The 20,521-nt window shown below is 34.2% G+C and overlaps 2 protein-coding genes across 4 annotated transcripts; one reads left to right on the top strand and one right to left on the bottom strand.

Annotated features, from left to right (window-relative positions):
- The first annotated feature begins 303 nt into the window (after positions 1–303).
- Positions 304–4,783, top strand: LOC149734475 (methylcrotonoyl-CoA carboxylase subunit alpha, mitochondrial-like). The gene is made up of 7 exons (XM_089882065.1): positions 304–592; positions 1,032–1,158; positions 1,539–1,731; positions 2,015–2,253; positions 2,451–2,696; positions 3,118–3,210; positions 3,484–4,783. Exons 1-7 carry the CDS (start codon positions 381–383, stop codon positions 4,570–4,572), a joined length of 2,199 nt encoding a protein of 732 aa, XP_089738191.1. The 5' UTR covers positions 304–380; the 3' UTR covers positions 4,573–4,783.
- A 6,908-nt stretch (positions 4,784–11,691) lies between these two features.
- On the bottom strand, positions 11,692–19,503 carry LOC149734474 (uncharacterized). Of its 3 annotated transcripts, none has more exons than XM_089880457.1 (15): positions 19,352–19,503; positions 18,617–18,710; positions 18,535–18,562; positions 18,206–18,266; positions 17,644–17,718; positions 17,342–17,380; positions 16,816–16,959; positions 16,220–16,350; positions 15,978–16,041; positions 15,643–15,723; positions 15,031–15,282; positions 14,504–14,757; positions 13,865–13,964; positions 13,123–13,235; positions 11,692–12,134 (listed from the first exon to the last, which is right to left on the bottom strand). In XM_089880457.1, exons 1-15 carry the CDS (start codon positions 19,392–19,394, stop codon positions 12,042–12,044), a joined length of 1,572 nt encoding a protein of 523 aa, XP_089736583.1. In that variant the 5' UTR covers positions 19,395–19,503; the 3' UTR covers positions 11,692–12,041. The 3 variants fall into 3 exon arrangements, with proteins under 3 accessions (XP_089736583.1, XP_089736582.1, XP_089736585.1); XM_089880456.1 differs by having other exon boundaries at positions 17,644–17,721; positions 19,352–19,502; XM_089880459.1 differs by lacking the exons at positions 11,692–12,134; positions 13,123–13,235 and having other exon boundaries at positions 13,854–13,964; positions 17,644–17,721.
- Positions 19,504–20,521: the final 1,018 nt, after the last annotated feature.

Below are 20,521 nucleotides of genomic sequence, written 5' to 3'. Positions count from 1 at the left end.
ACAATCGTATTTTAACATGAAAAAAATGCAAAGAAACATAAATAACTAGACACAACAATGCTGGCAGATGTATTTTATATCATTTATTGTAATATTTTTTAGTTTATTTTAAAGTTAAAAAAAAGCAAGGGTTAAGTTTGCCCTCCGCACCACCCCGATGTTCGGCGCCGGTGATTAAAAATAGCATTAACTTTTCTGCACTAAATATGCATAACAATTGTAATATTTCCCCAATAAGCATTTATCAGTCGACAGCAGCCGTTTTAATTAGTTATTACCCTTTAAATTTTCACATTATTTCTACGATTTCTGTGTGATCTCGAACCCAAACAATTCTGACATACACTGTCAACAAGAGTGATTGTTACGTCAAAAACATAATGCTGCAAATTACGAGAACAGCGATTTTTAGCCGTTTTCGGTGGCGTAGAGTCCGTAATAGTGCAGAATGTGTTAATTTTGTGCCAAATTATCGTCGATATTCAAGCCAGCCAGTTGAAATAAACGAAAATGTCAAAGAAACACAAATTTCGAAACTTCTTATCGCGAATCGGGGAGAAATCGCGTGTCGGGTAATGAAGACGGCGAAAAAGTGAGTTTTGGTTAAATTATATGTTTTTGTCACTTTAAATGTATAACAATAAAACGTATTGATGCTAAATAGTGATAGGCGTCTAAGGCGTGTGTGTTCTTAGGCACGACACTTAACGGACATTGCTCCAACCCAGTGGTCACTAATGCATTTTATTTCCCTTGGTGTATGGGACCACTGTGGGCCTGTGGCCTAAATTTTATGGCGTGCCTCACTGTAGGACCTCACCCATATAGAATAGAATGTGCATATACAGTGTTGGGGTAATGTCCATTACCCAACTTGGGCCATTACCCAACTATACAGTGTTGGGGTAACGTAATGTCCATTACCCAACTTGGGCCTAAATCCCAGTTCCCATGGCGTGCCTCACTATAGGACCTCACCCATATGAACAGAATATAAACCACCAGTTTTAAAAATTCTCCTTTACCTTCAGCATGGGTATTAGCACTGTAGCAGTGTACAGTGAAGTAGATAGATCACAGATGCATGTCCAGATGGCTGATGAAGCTTTCTGTATTGGAGATGAACAAGGTTACTTAGGAATGGATGGTATATTGAATGTAAGTTGCTTTGGGATTGCATGGGAAAAAAAAGTTTCATGTTTCATGCTGTTATTATATGACATGTAAATACGTTGGGGCTTGGGGGGCAATGTGGGGTAATTACAATTTTATTGAGGGATAGGACCTGAATCCTGAATGTAAGTTACAAGTATTAGTTACACTACACTGGATGCTTAACTGAAGGATCACCCTCCTGTGTTTATAAATTTAAGGAAAGATCTATAAATGTATTCTCAACATATTTCAATTAATTGTATTACAAAATAAGATGAATTTATTTTACAATGTTGTATGTTTACCCATTTCTGCTTTCCTCCATTTTTAAAAGTGTGATATAGGAGTGTAAACTCAATACAGAAAACTTATTTACTACACAGGTAGCGAAAGACGCTGGAGCCGAAGCCATCCACCCAGGTTATGGATTTCTGTCGGAAAACGCAGAGTTTGCCGAGTTATGTTCAAGCAATGGAGTCATATTTGTTGGCCCGCCCCCTTCTGCTATCCGAGACATGGGGATTAAAAGTACTTCGAAGAGAATAATGTCTGCAGCTAATGTTCCAATTATTGAAGGTGGGGAATGTATTATGTGGTAAAATATAAAGATACAGCAATGTGTTTCTTAGGTCATAATAATATAATTGCATGATATCATGCGTTTCTACCAAGATTTTAAAAACGCGATCCTATCCTACTAAAATCTTGGGTGGCATTGTTAAAATGCAGTTACAGTTCTAGTCATCAAAAGTAGTTGTTTGTATAGACACCTAACAGCAGGGTAAAAGCTGTTTTAACATCACATCAATATCTTGGACACCCCTAACATTTCACCCATAATAACATCTTCCACCCATAGGTTACCATGGTGATGAGCAGTCGGACTCACGCCTCCTTGAAGAAGCGGATCGGATCGGGTTCCCTGTGATGATAAAAGCTGTAAGAGGAGGTGGAGGGAAGGGAATGAGAATCGCAACATCCAGGGATGTCTTCTTGGAGCAATTATCGTCCGCAAGGAGCGAAGCGATCAAGTCGTTCGGCGACGATGTGATGTTGGTAGAGAAATATGTGGATCGACCGAGGCATGTAGAGGTTCAGGTGGGTGGGTTGTGTTGTAGAACTTATAGGCGAAAAAAGCAATAATGTGAAGAAACCCATGGTAAAAGTTGACATTTTTCGACATAGGTATTCGGTCAGCTTTATAATGGGTTGTCCAGTGTCCACATAGACTAAGACTGCCCCTTATATCATAGGATCAATCTATATAGGTGTTTAACTAAAGTCCCTCCTCACAGGTGTTCGGAGACCACCATGGCAACGCTGTCCACTTATTCGAGCGCGACTGTAGTGTCCAACGTCGGCATCAGAAAGTTATTGAAGAGTCCCCAGCCCCGGGTATTTCCCTTCGCACCCGTACCAACCTGGGTGAAGCCGCTGTCCGTGCAGCGAGGGCAGTGGGTTACGTCGGGGCAGGGACGGTGGAGTTTGTGATGGACCCCCAACAAAACTTCTACTTCATGGAGATGAACACGAGGTTACAGGTAGGATGGTGTGGTTGTGTGCACGTGGTAGTTTATGTATCCAAGTGTAAGTTGGTTACTCTAACTATGTTGGTGAATGTAAATTAAATGGAACCACAGGGTTGTGTTTGTACCAGAATGTGTTTGTAGCAGAACTCGAAAAAATCCCATTTTTTGCCAAAGTCAAAAAAGTGAGATTCTACCCTAACGCATGATACCGGTATCATGTGTTTGTACCAGAACTCGAAAAAATCCCATTTTTTGCCAAAGTCAAAAGAGTGAAATTCTACCCCAACGCATGATACCAAAATAGGCGCCAAGTTACAGGGTTTTGGAGTGGCATGAACAACACCTATATATATAAACGTATAAACGTTACTTATTTATATTCTACCATTATATAATAGTCAACTAATACAACCTTATGGGTATTCCCCTGTAGGTAGAACACCCAGTCACAGAAATGGTAACAGGGACAGACTTGGTTGAGTGGCAATTATTGGTAGCACAAGGACATCCTTTACCATCAACCCAGGTGAATATATTCTGTGTTATAACTTATCATTATGTGAGTGGTAATCATGGTGGAGCTCGGTTTGTTATTTACACAAACTATACATGAGATTTTTCGTTTTTTCCCATGTATACATATACCCAGGAATTGATTTTTTATATATATATAGTAATATAAGTATATACATAATAGCCTATACAAGTTATTTCATGTTTTTGATTTTTTTTGCTCCCAACTACATTCACCTTTGTGTTCAATCAGATTATTAATTAAACCTCTATTCTCATATCACAGCAAGAAATATGCGATCGAACACGAGGTCATGCTTTTGAAGCGAGGATATATGCTGAAGACCCTGACGATGACTTCATGCCCCGAGCCGGACCCCTAATCCATCTATCGGCCCCAAAAGTCACCCCGAACACCCGCGTCGAGACTGGGGTCCGCCAGGGTGACGTGGTATCCCATTACTACGACCCTATGATCGCAAAGCTAGTCGTTTGGGGCAAAGACAGGGGTTCTGCGCTGCGAGGGTTAGTTAGGGGTCTGGGTGAATATTCTGTGGTTGGATTAGACACAAACATCAAGTTTTTACAACGACTTGCTCTTCACCCAAGCTTCAAGGCTGGTGACGTACACACTGGGTTTATTGAACAACACAACGAAGCATTGTTTCCAAACAAACCCACGAAAATATCACCTCATGCTGCTTGCCGCGCTGCACTAGGGTATTTACTTCTAGAAGAAACACCTAACACTCAAGATCCATTTGTAGAATGTTCCAATTTTCAAGTCAATATCCCGAGTCCGAGAACAATAGAGCTGACAGTGGGTGATTGTGATGTCATAGTGGTCATTACTCCCCTTAGTGACGGAAAATACTCAATGAATGTGAATGGTGATGTCACAAACGAAAACAATGACATGATTGTCTCGGGTTCGCTAACAAAGGACATTATGACATCATCAATGAATTTAAAAACAACCATTGATGACATCACAACCAGCGAGAAAATGGTGTTTATCCCTGGAGAGTCTCACGTCAGGTTTTCCGACCCAGATTCGATCCATCTTTACCCGACAAACGGAGAAGAGTCTTTAAAGTTTTCGCTCCCGTTGCCGAAATACCTCAGCGAGTTTGCGACATCAGGAGTGTCGGGCGACCCGATGGCCCCCATGGTGGGCGAGATACAGAAGGTGCTGGTGGCACCCGGTGAAGAGGTGGCTCAAGGGCAACCCCTAGTGGTGATGATAGCGATGAAGATGGAACACACGATACGCTCGCCACGCGATGGGGTGGTGGAGTCGGTTCACGTCGCAGCGAAAGATAACGTCGCGCGTTTCGATGTGTTGGTTAAACTTGTGCCAGAAGAAGAAGAATAGATTTTATGATGTTATTGTGTCACTTGTGATGTCATATTGTTAATTTATGATGTTGTATTGCTATTTAATGATGTCATAATGTTCCTCTATGACACTATTGTGATACATTATGATGTTAGTGTGATGTTATGAAGAAATTGTGTCACTTTATGATTGGGAACTTGATATTTATTGCATCAAACTTGGTAAACAGTGATGCAATTACACATATTATGTCTTGTTGTTGTCGGTTCAGAAATTGAAACAAGTTTCAGATTATTTTAGAACTCTGAAAAAGATTTAATAAAGTTATAAAAATACTTCCCTCACATAATTGTTTAGTGGTTTATAACAGCAGATTTGGTGAGGTTGCCTACTACAGTACAGTGGTTCACTATATTTGACTCTTTAATATTAGTTTAACAAATTTAGTGTGTGGTTGCAAAAAAGGTGTGGGAAATGTAGTTTTCAGAAGTTCACACGTGTCATGTTTATGACATATTTATGTCATGTTTATGACATATTTATGTCATGTGTGTCATATTTGTGTCATGTTTATGTCATGTGTGTCAAATTTATGTCATGTGTTTCATATTTATGTCATGTGGGTCATATTTATGTCATGTGTGTCATATTTATGTCATGTGTGTCATATTTATGTCATGTGTGTCATGTTTGTGTCATGTGTGTCTTATTTATGTCATGTTTATGTCATGTGTGTCATATTTATGTCATGTTTATGTCATTTATGTCATGTGTGTCATATTTATGTCATGTGCGTCATATTTATGTCATGTGTCATGTGTGTCATATTTATGTCATGTGTGTCATGTTTGTGTCATGTGTGTCATATTTATGTCATGTTTATGTCATTTATGTCATGTTTATGTCATGTGTGTCAAATTTATGTCATGTGTGTCATATTTATGTCATGTGTGTCATATTTATGTCATGTTTATGTCATGTGTGTCATATTTATGTCATGTGGGTCATATTTATGTCATGTGTGTCATATTTATGTCATGTGTGTCATATTTATGTCATGTTTATGTCATGTGTGTCATATTTATGTCATGTGGGTCATATTTATGTCATGTTTATGTCATTTATGTCATGTGTGTCATGTTTATGTCATGTGTGTCATATTTATGTCATGTTTATGTCATATTTATGTCATATTTTTGTCATGTGTGTCATATTTATGTCATGTGTGTCATATTTTTGTCATGTGTGTCATATTTATGTCATGTGTGTCATGTTTATGTCATTTATGTCATGTTTATGTCATGTGTGTCATGTTTATGTCATGTTTATGTCATGTGTGTCATTTATGTCATGTTTATGTCATGTGTGTCGTATTTATGTCATGTGTGTCGTATTTATGTCATGTGTGTGATGACATAAACATGACATAAATTTGACACACATGACACACATGACATAAATATGACATAAACATGACATAAATATGACATAAACATGACATAAATATGACACACATGACATAAACATGACACACATGACATAAATATGACACACATGACATAAACATGACATAAATTTGACACAAATGACATAAATATGACATAAATATGACATAAACATGACATAAATATGACATAAATGACACACATGACACACATGACATAAACATGGACACACATGACATAAATATGACATAAATATGACACACATGACATAAATATGACACACATGACATAAATATGACACACATGACATAAACATGACATAAATGACACACATGACATAAATATGACATAAATGACATAAATATGACATAAACATGACATAAATATGACATAAATATGACACACATGACATAAATATGACACACATGACATAAATATGACATAAACATGACATAAATATGACACACATGACATAAACATGACATAAATATGACATAAACATGACATATGACATAAATATGACATAAACATGACACATGACATAAATATGACACACATGACATAAATATGACATAAACATGACATAAATATGACACACATGACATAAATGACATAAACATGACATAAATATGACCCACATGACATAAATATGACACACATGACATAAACATGACATAAATAACACACATGACATAAATATGACACACATGACATAAACATGACATAAATTTGACACAAATGACATAAATATGACACACATGACATAAATATGACATAAACATGACATAAACATGACAGACATAAATGACATAAACATGACATAAATATGACACACATGACATAAATATGACACCCATGACATAAACATGACATAAATATGACACACATGACATAAATATGACATAAATGACATAAATATGACATAAATATGACACACATGACATAAATATGACACACATGACATAAATATGACATAAACATGACATAAATATGACACACATGACATAAACATGACACACATGACACACATGACATAAATATGACACACATGACATAAATATGACATAAATATGACACACATGACATAAATATGACACACATGACATAAATATGACACACATGACATAAATATGACACCCATGACATAAACATGACATAAATATGACACACATGACATAAACATGACATAAATTTGACACACATGACACACATGACATAAATATGACATAAACATGAAATAAATATGACACACATGACATAAATATGACACACATGACATAAATATGACATAAATATGACATAAACATGACAAAAATATGACATAAACATGACATAAATATGACACACATGACATAAATTTGACACACATGACATAAATATGACACACATGACATAAATATGACACCCATGACATAAATATGACACACATGACATAAATATGACACCCATGACATAAACATGACATAAATATGACACACATGACATAAACATGACATAAATTTGACACACATGACATAAATATGACATAAATATGACACACATGACATAAATATGACACACATGACATAAATATGACACACATGACATAAACATGACATAAATGACATAAACATGACATAAATATGACACACATGACATAAATATGACACACATGACATAAATATGACATAAATGACATAAATATGACATAAATATGACATAAATATGACATAAATATGACATAAATATGACACACATGACATAAATATGACACACATGACATAAATATGACACACATGACATAAACATGACATAAATGACATAAACATGACATAAATATGACACACATGACATAAATATGACATAAACATGACATAAATATGACACACATGACATAAATGACATAAACATGACATAAATATGACCCACATGACATAAATATGACACACATGACATAAACATGACATAAATAACACACATGACATAAATATGACACACATGACATAAACATGACATAAATTTGACACAAATGACATAAATATGACACACATGACATAAATATGACATAAACATGACATAAACATGACAGACATAAATGACATAAACATGACATAAATATGACACACATGACATAAATATGACACCCATGACATAAACATGACATAAATATGACACACATGACATAAATATGACATAAATGACATAAATATGACATAAATATGACACACATGACATAAATATGACACACATGACATAAATATGACATAAATGACATAAATATGACATAAATATGACACACATGACATAAATATGACACACATGACATAAATATGACATAAACATGACATAAATATGACACACATGACATAAACATGACACACATGACATAAATATGACACACATGACATAAATATGACATAAATATGACACACATGACATAAATATGACACACATGACATAAATATGACACCCATGACATAAATATGACACCCATGACATAAACATGACATAAATATGACACACATGACATAAACATGACATAAATTTGACACACATGACACACATGACATAAATATGACATAAACATGAAATAAATATGACACACATGACATAAATATGACACACATGACATAAATATGACATAAATATGACATAAACATGACAAAAATATGACATAAACATGACATAAATATGACACACATGACATAAATTTGACACACATGACATAAATATGACACACATGACATAAATATGACACCCATGACATAAATATGACACACATGACATAAATATGACACCCATGACATAAACATGACATAAATATGACACACATGACATAAACATGACATAAATTTGACACACATGACATAAATATGACATAAATATGACACACATGACATAAATATGACACACATGACATAAATATGACACACATGACATAAACATGACATAAATGACATAAACATGACATAAATATGACACACATGACATAAATATGACACACATGACATAAATATGACATAAATGACATAAATATGACATAAATATGACATAAATATGACATAAATATGACATAAATATGACATAAATATGACACACATGACATAAATATGACACACATGACATAAATATGACACACATGACATAAACATGACATAAATGACATAAACATGACATAAATATGACACACATGACATAAATATGACACACATGACATAAATATGACACACATGACATAAATTTGACACACATGACATAAATATGACACAAATGACATAAATATGACACCCATGACATAAACATGACATAAACAAGACACACCATGACATAAATGACATAAACATGACATAAATATGACACACATGACATAAATATTGACACACATGACATAAACATGACACAAATGACATACATAAATATGACACACATGACATAAATATGACACACATGACATAAACATGACACAAATGACATACATAAATATGACACACATGACATAAATATGACACACATGACATAAACATGACACAAATGACATACATAAATATGACACACATGACATAAATATGACACACATGACATAAACATGACATAAATGACACACATGACATAAATATGACACACATGACATAAATATGACACCCATGACATAAACATGACATAAATATGACACACATGACATAAACATGACATAAATTTGACACACATGACACACATGACATAAATATGACATAAACATGAAATAAATATGACACACATGACATAAATATGACACACATGACATAAATATGACATAAATATGACATAAACATGACAAAAATATGACATAAACATGACATAAATATGACACACATGACATAAACATGACACACATGACATAAACATGACATAAATTTGACACACATGACATAAATATGACACACATGACATAAACATGACATAAATTTGACACACATGACATAAATATGACATAAATTTGACACACATGACATAAATATGACACACATGACATAAATATGACACACATGACATAAATATGACACACATGACATAAACATGACATAAATTTGACACACATGACATAAATATGACACACATGACATAAATATGACACACATGACATAAACATGACATAAATTTGACACACATGACATAAATATGACACACATGACATAAATATGACACCCATGACATAAACATGACATAAATATGACACACATGACATAAACATGACATAAATTTGACACACATGACACACATGACATAAATATGACATAAACATGACATAAATATGACATAAACATGACATAAATTTGACACACATGACATAAATATGACACACATGACATAAATTTGACACACATGACATAAATATGACACACATGACATAAATATGACACCCATGACATAAACATGACATAAACAAGACACACCATGACATAAATGACATAAACATGACATAAATATGACACACATGACATAAACATGACACACATGACATAAACATGACACACATGACATAAATATGACACACATGACATAAACATGACATAAATATGACATAAACATGACATAAATTTGACACACATGACATAAATATGACACACATGACATAAATTTGACACACATGACATAAATATGACACACATGACATAAATATGACACACATGACATAAACATGACATAAATTTGACACACATGACATAAATATGACACACATGACATAAATATGACACACATGACATAAATATGACACCCATGACATAAACATGACATAAATATGACACACATGACATAAACATGACATAAATTTGACACACATGACACACATGACATAAATATGACATAAACATGACATAAATATGACACACATGACATAAATATGACACACATGACATAAATATGACACACATGACATAAATATGACACACATGACATAAACATGACATAAATGACACACATGACATAAATATGACACACATGACATAAATATGACACCCATGACATAAACATGACATAAATATGACACACATGACATAAACATGACATAAATTTGACACACATGACATAAATATGACACACATGACATAAACATGACACACATGACATAAACATGACATAAACAAGACACACCATGACATAAATGACATAAACATGACATAAATATGACACACATGACATAAACATGACACACATGACATAAACATGACACACATGACATAAACATGACACACATGACATAAACATGACACACATGACATAAATGACATAAACATGACATAAATATGACACACATGACATAAACATGACATAAATATGACACACATGACATAAACATGACATAAACATGACACACATGACATAAACATGACATAAACATGACACACATGACATAAACATGACATAAACATGACACACATGACATAAACATGACACACATTGACACACATGACATAAATATGACACACATGACATAAACATGACAGGTAAAGGGTTAATCTTTTCACTCACTTTCCTTATCGACTCTTCACTTTTTGCAAAATTTACACATTTTTGGTTTTTCTTTATAATTTTTAAATGATTTTTTCTTCATACTTATTTATTTGGAATTAATTTCACTTTCACTATATTTAAAATCTGATCACATGACAACAATTGTTTTTAATTTTTTTCTTCCAGTCACAACTTACTTTTCGAAATTCGTCATTGAAAAATTGTTAATAAAATCGACTTTAATTATTTTCAGTTTAATTCTTAAAAAATTCACGACTGCACATATCGTTATGCAAACAATAGAATTAATAATAACAGCACGAATACGAGACCTCCCAAAAAACAAAAACTTCTAATAATAAAAAAATAATTAAACAATTCTAATTTAATTATTAAAATATTTAAACAATTGTAATTAATCAACAATTATATAGTAATTAAAAAATTACAAATTATTAGAAAAAATAATGATAGTTTCAGCGATGATTAAACAAAAAAAAATCAAATTCTAACTAATCAACAATTATAACTAATAAAAAATTACAAAATTACAAAAAAAGCAATCATTTTAGTTTTTAGTTTCAGCATTTAAAGTTCGTAAGCCTCCATGAGATAGTCCCGCGGAACAAGCCCAATGATTTTATCTTTCTCTGCCACCCACCAACCATAGTTGTCGTATTCCTATGAAATAAGAAACAATAACTTTATCTGATTATGGTAGCGAAGATAAAAGAATATTAAAGTAACGGTTGTTATATCAATAAAATTAGACATAACATGAATTTAAAAAAAATTGAACATAACATAAAAAAAATATAAAAAAATGGGACATATAACATAAAAAAAATGGGACATAACATAAAAAAATTTAAAAAAATTGACAAAACATGAAAAAAGTAGAAAAAAATGGCCATAACCTAAAAAACATACAAAAAATTGGCCATAATATGAAAAAAATTGAACATAACATAAAAAAAACAGAGAAAAATTGGAAATAACATGAAAAAAATTGGACATAACATAAAAAAACTAGAAAAAAATTGGACATAACATAAAAAAACAGAGAAAAATTGGACATAACATGAAAAAAATTGGACATAACTTGGAAAAAATAAAAAAAAATGGCCATAACATTAAAAAATGGAAAAAAATAGACACAGCATGAAAAAATAGAGAAAAATTGGAAATAACATGAAAAAAATTGGACATAACATAAAAAAAAAGAAAAAATTAGACATAACATGAAAAAAATAGTAAAAAATTGGACATAACATGAAAAAAATAGAAAAAATTGGACATAACATGAAAACAAAAACAAAAAATTGGACATAACATGAAAAAATAGTAAAAAAATGGACAAAAATGAGCAAAAATTGGTCAAAACATGGACTATTTATGTAACTTGTTTATCTTCGCATGCCGAAAATCGACAGTTACCATGTATGTAACTTTTAATAAATTAAAAAAAAACTAAAAAATGTAAGAAAAATATAACAAAACACGTAGAAAAAGCAACAGTTACAAATTCCCCTGTATCTAATTATTAATGAATTAAAAAAACTAAAAAAATGTACGAAAAATTGAACTAAACATGAAGAAAAAAACAACATTAACCAATTCCCACGTATGTACGTTGTTTATACCATACATATGTACATTATACACCAACCTTTGATATCACGTGGCATATTTCTCCACGCTTGAGCGCCAATTCATTATTTTCATCTGGAATAAGATCCCACATTCCCTGGTACATGTTCTCATAATCTTCTTGTGATGTCACTATAAACATTATGATGTCACTGTTAACATTGTTATGTCAACATTTTTTTTTCAAATAGAATCTTTTTCCTAAGTTTGACAACTATGAGTGTAACTGTATTTTAACAATGTCACCCCAGATTTTACCCTGCTGTTAGGTGTCTAAACAAACAAGCAGAGCCAAAGTATATTGCATTCACCACATTAATCAATGAGGTTCCCTATGTTTGACAACTATGAGTGTAACTGTATTTTAACAATGTCACCCCAGATTTTACCCTGTTGTTAGGTGTCTATACAAACAAGCAGAGCCAAAGTATATTGTATTCACCACATTAATCAATGAGGTTCCCTATGTTTGACAACTATGAGTGTAACTGTATTTTAACAATGTCACCCCAGATTTTACCCTGCTGTTAGGTGTCTATACAAACAAGCAGAGCCAAAGTATATTGCATTCACCACATTAATCAATGCGGTCCCCTATGTTTGACAACTATGAGTGTAACTGTATTTTAACAATGTCACCCCAGATTTTACTACAATAAACATTCAAACTATTCTGACAACCCATATTATAACACAACACCTAATATACAACACATATACACAAATATATTAAAATTGAAACATGAAATATCACGACTCACCATCGTCAATCACACCCGGTGGCGAGGGTATGGGTGACGGAGGAAGGGGGGTTGTCTTCGTTTCGTGTTTGTTACCCGGCACAGGAGGTAAGTTACGTGACTGTAAGTATTATGATGTCATAATTAAAAAATTACATTTGATACTAAGGTAATAGAAATAATGAGGATTAAAAAAAATGAAAAACAAAAAAAGGATTCTAATTTTTGTTGTAATACTTAATTATGACAAAGAGAAACATTATGACATGCAAACAAAGAAAAAAACTACAAAAACTGTTTTTTACTGTATTCATAAATGTAAAGGTAACATTTCATGAATGTGATGTCAAGACCAATTTTAGTTTTCGTGAATTTTTATTTAAATACAAAAAAAGAACTTGAATTATGACAAAGAAATATCCATTATGACATCATTAGAACAATTTTGTTTTGTATTTCTTAAATGAAATATTTTATGTGGAAAGATTGAAAATTAAAACATATTATGACATAACTAATATCCATTATGACATAAACTATGATATTATCACTGTATTGAAGACAGAAATGTCCCCAAAAATTTTTTTTGCTAGTTTATATTTAAAAAGTTAAATTAAAATTAAATTATGATGTAAGAGACCTCCTTTATGACATAATCACCTTATCAGGAACCGGAAGTTCTTTCCGGTTGAACGCACCACTAGCCGACCCCGACTCCTCGATATGAGCCCCCCCGGTGGGTGAACGAGGGGGTAACTTCGGAACGGAGCTCCAACCTGGGCTTTCCCCTGTAGGGGTCAAACTTGAGCGAGAGGGGCTCCGGTCACGAGGGGGGAGAAGAGGGGACCCAAGGGATTTTCCCGGTTTGGGGCCGAGAGATGGCGGGGGTAGGGGCAGGTTTCGTTTCGTTGGGTCTGAACATAGAAATGTTATAGATATAAAACATAGAATTTATAAAGATTTCAAATTAGGTCTTAGATCTAGTTAATTAGTGTTAATCTTTATAGTTATAGGGGCGAATACTTTGATTTTTAATTTGTGGGCGATTGTTTTTGTATAGCTTACAGTTTGGACAACCCATTAGTAACCACTGGGTTGGAGTAATTATCGTTAATATTTTGGGGGATTCGATTGGCAGTTAACGGCAGCATCGAGCTTTGATCCCTGCACCCCTCAGCCACAATTACCTGGTGCTGGATTCGTCGCTAAATCCTCGTAGTTTTCCTCGGGAGGTTGAGTGTCTTCATACACGTCGTCGTTGTTCACAGCTGTATCCATGTATGTTTCTGACGCCCCGGTATCGGTATAATCACCATTAGGTGGCAATATATCAAGGTCATCGTAAGTTTCCCCGGGTCCTGTGTCGTCGTACACGCTGTCGTCACCAACCTCCGAGATTGAAGCAGAACTCTTGGAGTTTTTCGATCCAAGACTTGAAACTAAAGTAAAAATAATTGAATGTATGTAACTTATTATCCTCTTGTGGTGGGGTTAGGACAGTCGTTATAACACGGGTGTTCTGTTTCATACACCTCGTGCCTGCTTACGAGTTACCACGAATGTAACTTATTTATCCACGCATGGCGGACAACGACAGTCGTTATAACACGGGTGTTCTGTTTCATACACCTTGTGCTCGCTTACAAGTTACCACGTATGTAACTTATTTATCCTTGTATGGGGAGGCAACGACAGTCGTTATAACATGGGTGTTCTGTTTCATACACCTCGTGCCTGCTTACAAGTTACCATGTATGTAACTTTCAGTCAAAATTTAAATTACAATCAATCCAACTGACTTATATTGAAGAAAGACTTTTTCCCGTGCGTTGGGGTGACAGTTTCCATGCTTGTAGTGGAGCAGTGTGAAGCGGACAAACCTATGGAATAAAGAGTATGATGTCACAATTGATGATGTCATAATTGGATGATGTCATAATATCGAAGCGTAATTTGTTTTTTATCTCTTCGAATACGATAGCGAAGATCAAATTAATTAAAACAACGAAGAGAAGGAAATTAGCAGCAAAACGACAGTCGTTAAAACACGCTATGGGTAAAAATAACTTGAGTAAAGTTTGGAATAAAAGCTGTTAACCTGATTTACTTCAAGTTAATGTTATTTCTATTTTACCTCGAGTGGCAGCAGAGAGAACCTTCTTCCATTTTTGTAAACTTTCTTTGTCACTGGCGCAAAACTGGAAAGTAATTAATTAAAATAAATTGATGGCACTTATTTTCCCACGCACCAGCTTACAAGTTACCACATATGTAACTTTGTGGGTGATTGTATATGTAACTTTGTGGGTGATTGTATATAAATGTAGGGGTGCTAGGGGTTTTAGGGTAAGTATGCACTAAAACACAACAACTTACGCAGTAAACTTTGTTCAATTTATCGTTCTTCAATTCGAAACACCTTTCTTTCCGCTTCGCTTCCTTTGTGATGTCATCGCGTACTTGGAACGAGAATCCAACGACACTAAACGCTTCTTTTTGTTTCTTATCTGATGTAACAATAAAAGTTAGAGTAAACATCCACAAAGTTACACGGAAACGCGCGGGCTCCTCCCTAAGTAATGCAAATGATGCCAAAATTTTATTGACTTCAGGTAAAAACCTTTCAACACCTAATTAGGTATGTGGTAATGGTTGTCCTTTACCCGGTACAGTGTTTGGTATTTACCCAGTACAGTGTTTGGTATTTACCCGGTACAGTGTTTGGTATTTACCCGGTACAGTGTTTGGTATTTACCCGGTACAGTGTTTGATAATTACCCGGTACAGTGTTTGATATTTACCCGGTACAGTGTTTAGTATTTACCCGGTACAGTGTTTGGTATTTACCCGGTACAGCGTTTGGTATTTACCCGGTACAGCGTTTGGTATTTACCCGGTACAGTGTTTGGTATTTACCCGGTACAGTGTTTGATATTTACCCGGTACAGTGTTTGGTATTTACCCCAGCTTACCTTTCGAGCTATCGTACATGTAGAAAACATTTTTATCCAAGACGCACCATCTCTTCTGCCACGCCCCCATCAACATGCTCTTGCTCTTCAGGTGGAGATGGTTACACATGGTGGCGGTAGTGAGCTCCTCGCATGGAATCGGGGCTGGGGAGTAAAATAAGGTAAACGTAAGACTAAGAGCCATGGTGAAACACTGGGGAGTGAGGGAAGGTGAATATATCAGCTCATAATAAACTAAGGAGTGGAGAAAGATAAATGTAAAAGCTGATGTAAATACTGAGGAGTAAAGGGAAGTGAATGTAACAGCTATGAAAATGATTCGGGAGTGGAGAAAGGTAAATGTAAGAGCTGTTGTTAATACTAGGGTAAGAAAAGATGAATTGGCCCCATTACCCCAATAATCGGGAATTTAGACCAGAGATGGTTTATAATCAAAAACAGCTAGATTAAGAAATTAAAAACACACAACCTGTTCATGAACGACAGTGTGAAGATTTTCCTTATAAAACTATTTTTACAAATTTACCTATTTCTCGCGTAGGAGCTTCTAGATCTGTATATTCATCTGCAAAATAAATAGAAAGTAAAAGGAGTTCTTAAATCACACAACTTTAATTTGTATCTACACTTGTATTGACTCTAGCGGGGAATCCTCCGCATGCAGATTTGGTGGGAAGTGTTAGAACTTGGAAGTTAGGGGTTATAGGGCTTAGCAGTCATTGAAGAAAGACATTAAAAAATTTCAAGACTTTATAAAAGCGAGAGTTTTCAATTTGTTATGGTCACACCACCTGAAAAGGCTACTAGCTGTATTTAACTAACACCCACCCTGCTGGTCCGCTACAGTGTCCGTGTAAACGTCGTTTGGTTGAGCTGTATCATTGTATGTGGTTTCTTCTACTTCTTCTGTAACAATGCAAGGTTAAATCATTGTTACGTCATAAATAAAATAATACGCATTCTAGAAATATCAATTTCATAATAATGAAGTAGGGTGGGGAAAGATGGGACACCCTTTTATTCTATTTTCTCATCCCATTTGGTAACAAACAAAGAACATTCAAGGAATTATAAAACCATATTATACTCCCATAGACCTTTGTTAATTGTTTGAAACATGATTAGATTATTTGAGTATTATGCGCTAAAGGTGTCCCATTTTTCCCATCCTACAATGTGTATAGTTAGCTATGTAACTTAACTTAAACAGAACACCCGTGTTATAACGGCTGTAGTTGCCCCGTCATGCAAGGATAAATCAGCTATATTATCATGAAATGTAAATTTTTAGAACGTTACATTCATCATCAATTAATAACTTACAAAATATGTTACAAAAATAACCATATTTAAAAGTTAAAGGCTAATAAATGGCATTATGATGTCATACTTCCTTCGACGTCATTGTAAACTTCGGAATCGTTTGTTACAACGTCATTGTAAACCTCACCCTAGGAATAATTATTTTTTAATAAAATAAAAAACATTTTTAATTAAAAAAAATATATATATAGTGGAATGGGAGAAGACGGGACACCTTTAGCACATAATATCCAAATATCCTGATCGTGTTTTAAACAATTAACAACGGTCTATGGGAGTTGTGAGGATACGGTTTTGTAATTCTTTGAATATTCTTTGTTTACTACCAAATGGGACGAGAATTAAAATAAATAGGTGTCCCATCTTCCCCCACTCTAACGTATAGAATTTATTTACCTCTTCTGTAGAAGCGATTTTCCGGCATCTAAAAATAAAATTGTTAATTAAATAATTAATTAACGCTGATACACGTTCTTACTTTTCAAGAGTTTTTTTCAAGCTTTCAATCAACGTGTCTTTTTCTGACGTCAGCTTTTTGTCGAGTTTCAGTTTCAAGAGAAATGTAAGAACAGCTGAAATGAACAATTTAGTTAACGTATTTGTATATAATGTATTTTAGTAATGTGGCCTATAGATGGATTCCAAAACCACGTAATATCGTCCGCCGCCGTAGAACTGTTGGTTAGCGCGCATGACTCTGACTCAGAGGTTATTGGTTCAAGGTTGTTGCTGCTACCATTGTGGGCGTATGTGTCTCTGGGCAAGACACTTAACGGCAATTGCTCCAACCCAGTGTTCACTAATGGGTTGTCCAAATTATCAGCCGTACATAAAAATGATGTTAAATCCGTTCGATAACGACTGTCTTGTTCCGGTCACGCGAGGATAAAGTTACTTTCATTCAGTCGTTCATCGTTATAACACGGGTGTTTAGTTTCATACACCTCGTGTTAGCTTACAGGTTACACATTTCTGCATGTTATTGGCAGCAGTTCATATAGTAGTATGGGGAAAGATGGGACACCTTTGCATTCTATTTTCTTATCCCATTGGGTAGTAAACAAAGAACAGTCAAAGAATTATAAAACCGTATCCTCGCGACTCCCATAGACCGTTGTTAATTGTTTAAAACACGATCAGGATATTTAGATATTCTGTGCTAAAAGTGTCCTATCTTCCCCCACCCTACTATATATTGATACGATTTACTCACCACTCAGTTGGCTCGTAGCTTCTCTCAATGCACCCGACTCCATATTGGTTTGAGGTCAGTTTTGCTGCGTGTTAACAGACACAAACTTATAAATAAAGTCAAATCTGTTAAAAAAATGTAAAGAATATTAGGCTGGGGTAAGATGGCACATATTTTCATTTTCTTTTATTGTCCAATTTGGTTGTGAACAAAGAATATTTACAGAATTATAAAACCATATCCTCACGACTTTAAATGTCGTTGTTAATTGCTAAAACACGATTAGGAAATATGGGATATTATGTGATAATAGTATCCATCTTACCCCACAGTACTATATAATAACGCGGCGATGATAAGGTGTATGAAGCCACCATGTATAACGCGCAACACCCGTGTATTAAATCCATATAACTGCGTAACAAACCTCTTTAAACCAACATTCTTAACATTGTAAACCAACGTAATAAATTTCCATGTAAATACAATGACAACTCCTTACGAAGACGCGACTTCATATTCGGTTACATATGGCCGTGCTAGCAAATGGTTTGTACGTTTTACTAGAAAGCCAATTCACTTAATTGAGCATACCCAAATGAAACCTTAGCGTATATATTTATATATTTATCCGGCTGTTATATGTATAGTAAGGTGGGGGGAGACGGGACACCTTCAGCACATAATAACCAAATATCCTAATCGTGTTTTATACAAATAACAACGGTCTATGGGAGTCGTGAGGATACGGTTTTATAATACTTTAAATGTTGTTTACTACCGAATGGGAAGAGAAAACAGAACGAAAAGGTGTCTCATTTCCCCCACCCTACAATAAGTGTAGCGGAGTAGGGGAAGAAAGGACACCTTACATTCTATTTTCTCGTCTCATTCATTAGCAAACAAAGAATATTCAAAGAATTATAAAACCGTATCCTCACGACTCCCATACCGTTGTTAATTGTTTAAAACACGATCAGGATATTTGGATATTATGTGTTAAATTTGTCCCGCCTTTCCCCAGCCTACTATATATGCACACTACACTTATACAGTATTACCGCACTCAACAATAACATGTCAACTTACAAACAAATTACTTCACTTAATTCACGATGAGCCTAATATTTAAATATCGACTTCCATAAACCGAGATTCGAATTCCTTTTGTTGCAAACAAACACTAAGCGC

Source organism: Ciona robusta, chromosome 7 (assembly GCF_009617815.1).
Source record: "Ciona robusta chromosome 7, ASM961781v2".
Taxonomy (NCBI): domain Eukaryota; kingdom Metazoa; phylum Chordata; class Ascidiacea; order Phlebobranchia; family Cionidae; genus Ciona; species Ciona robusta.
Note: the sequence above shows the minus strand (reverse complement) of the source record. Positions and strands in the feature narration are given on the sequence as shown.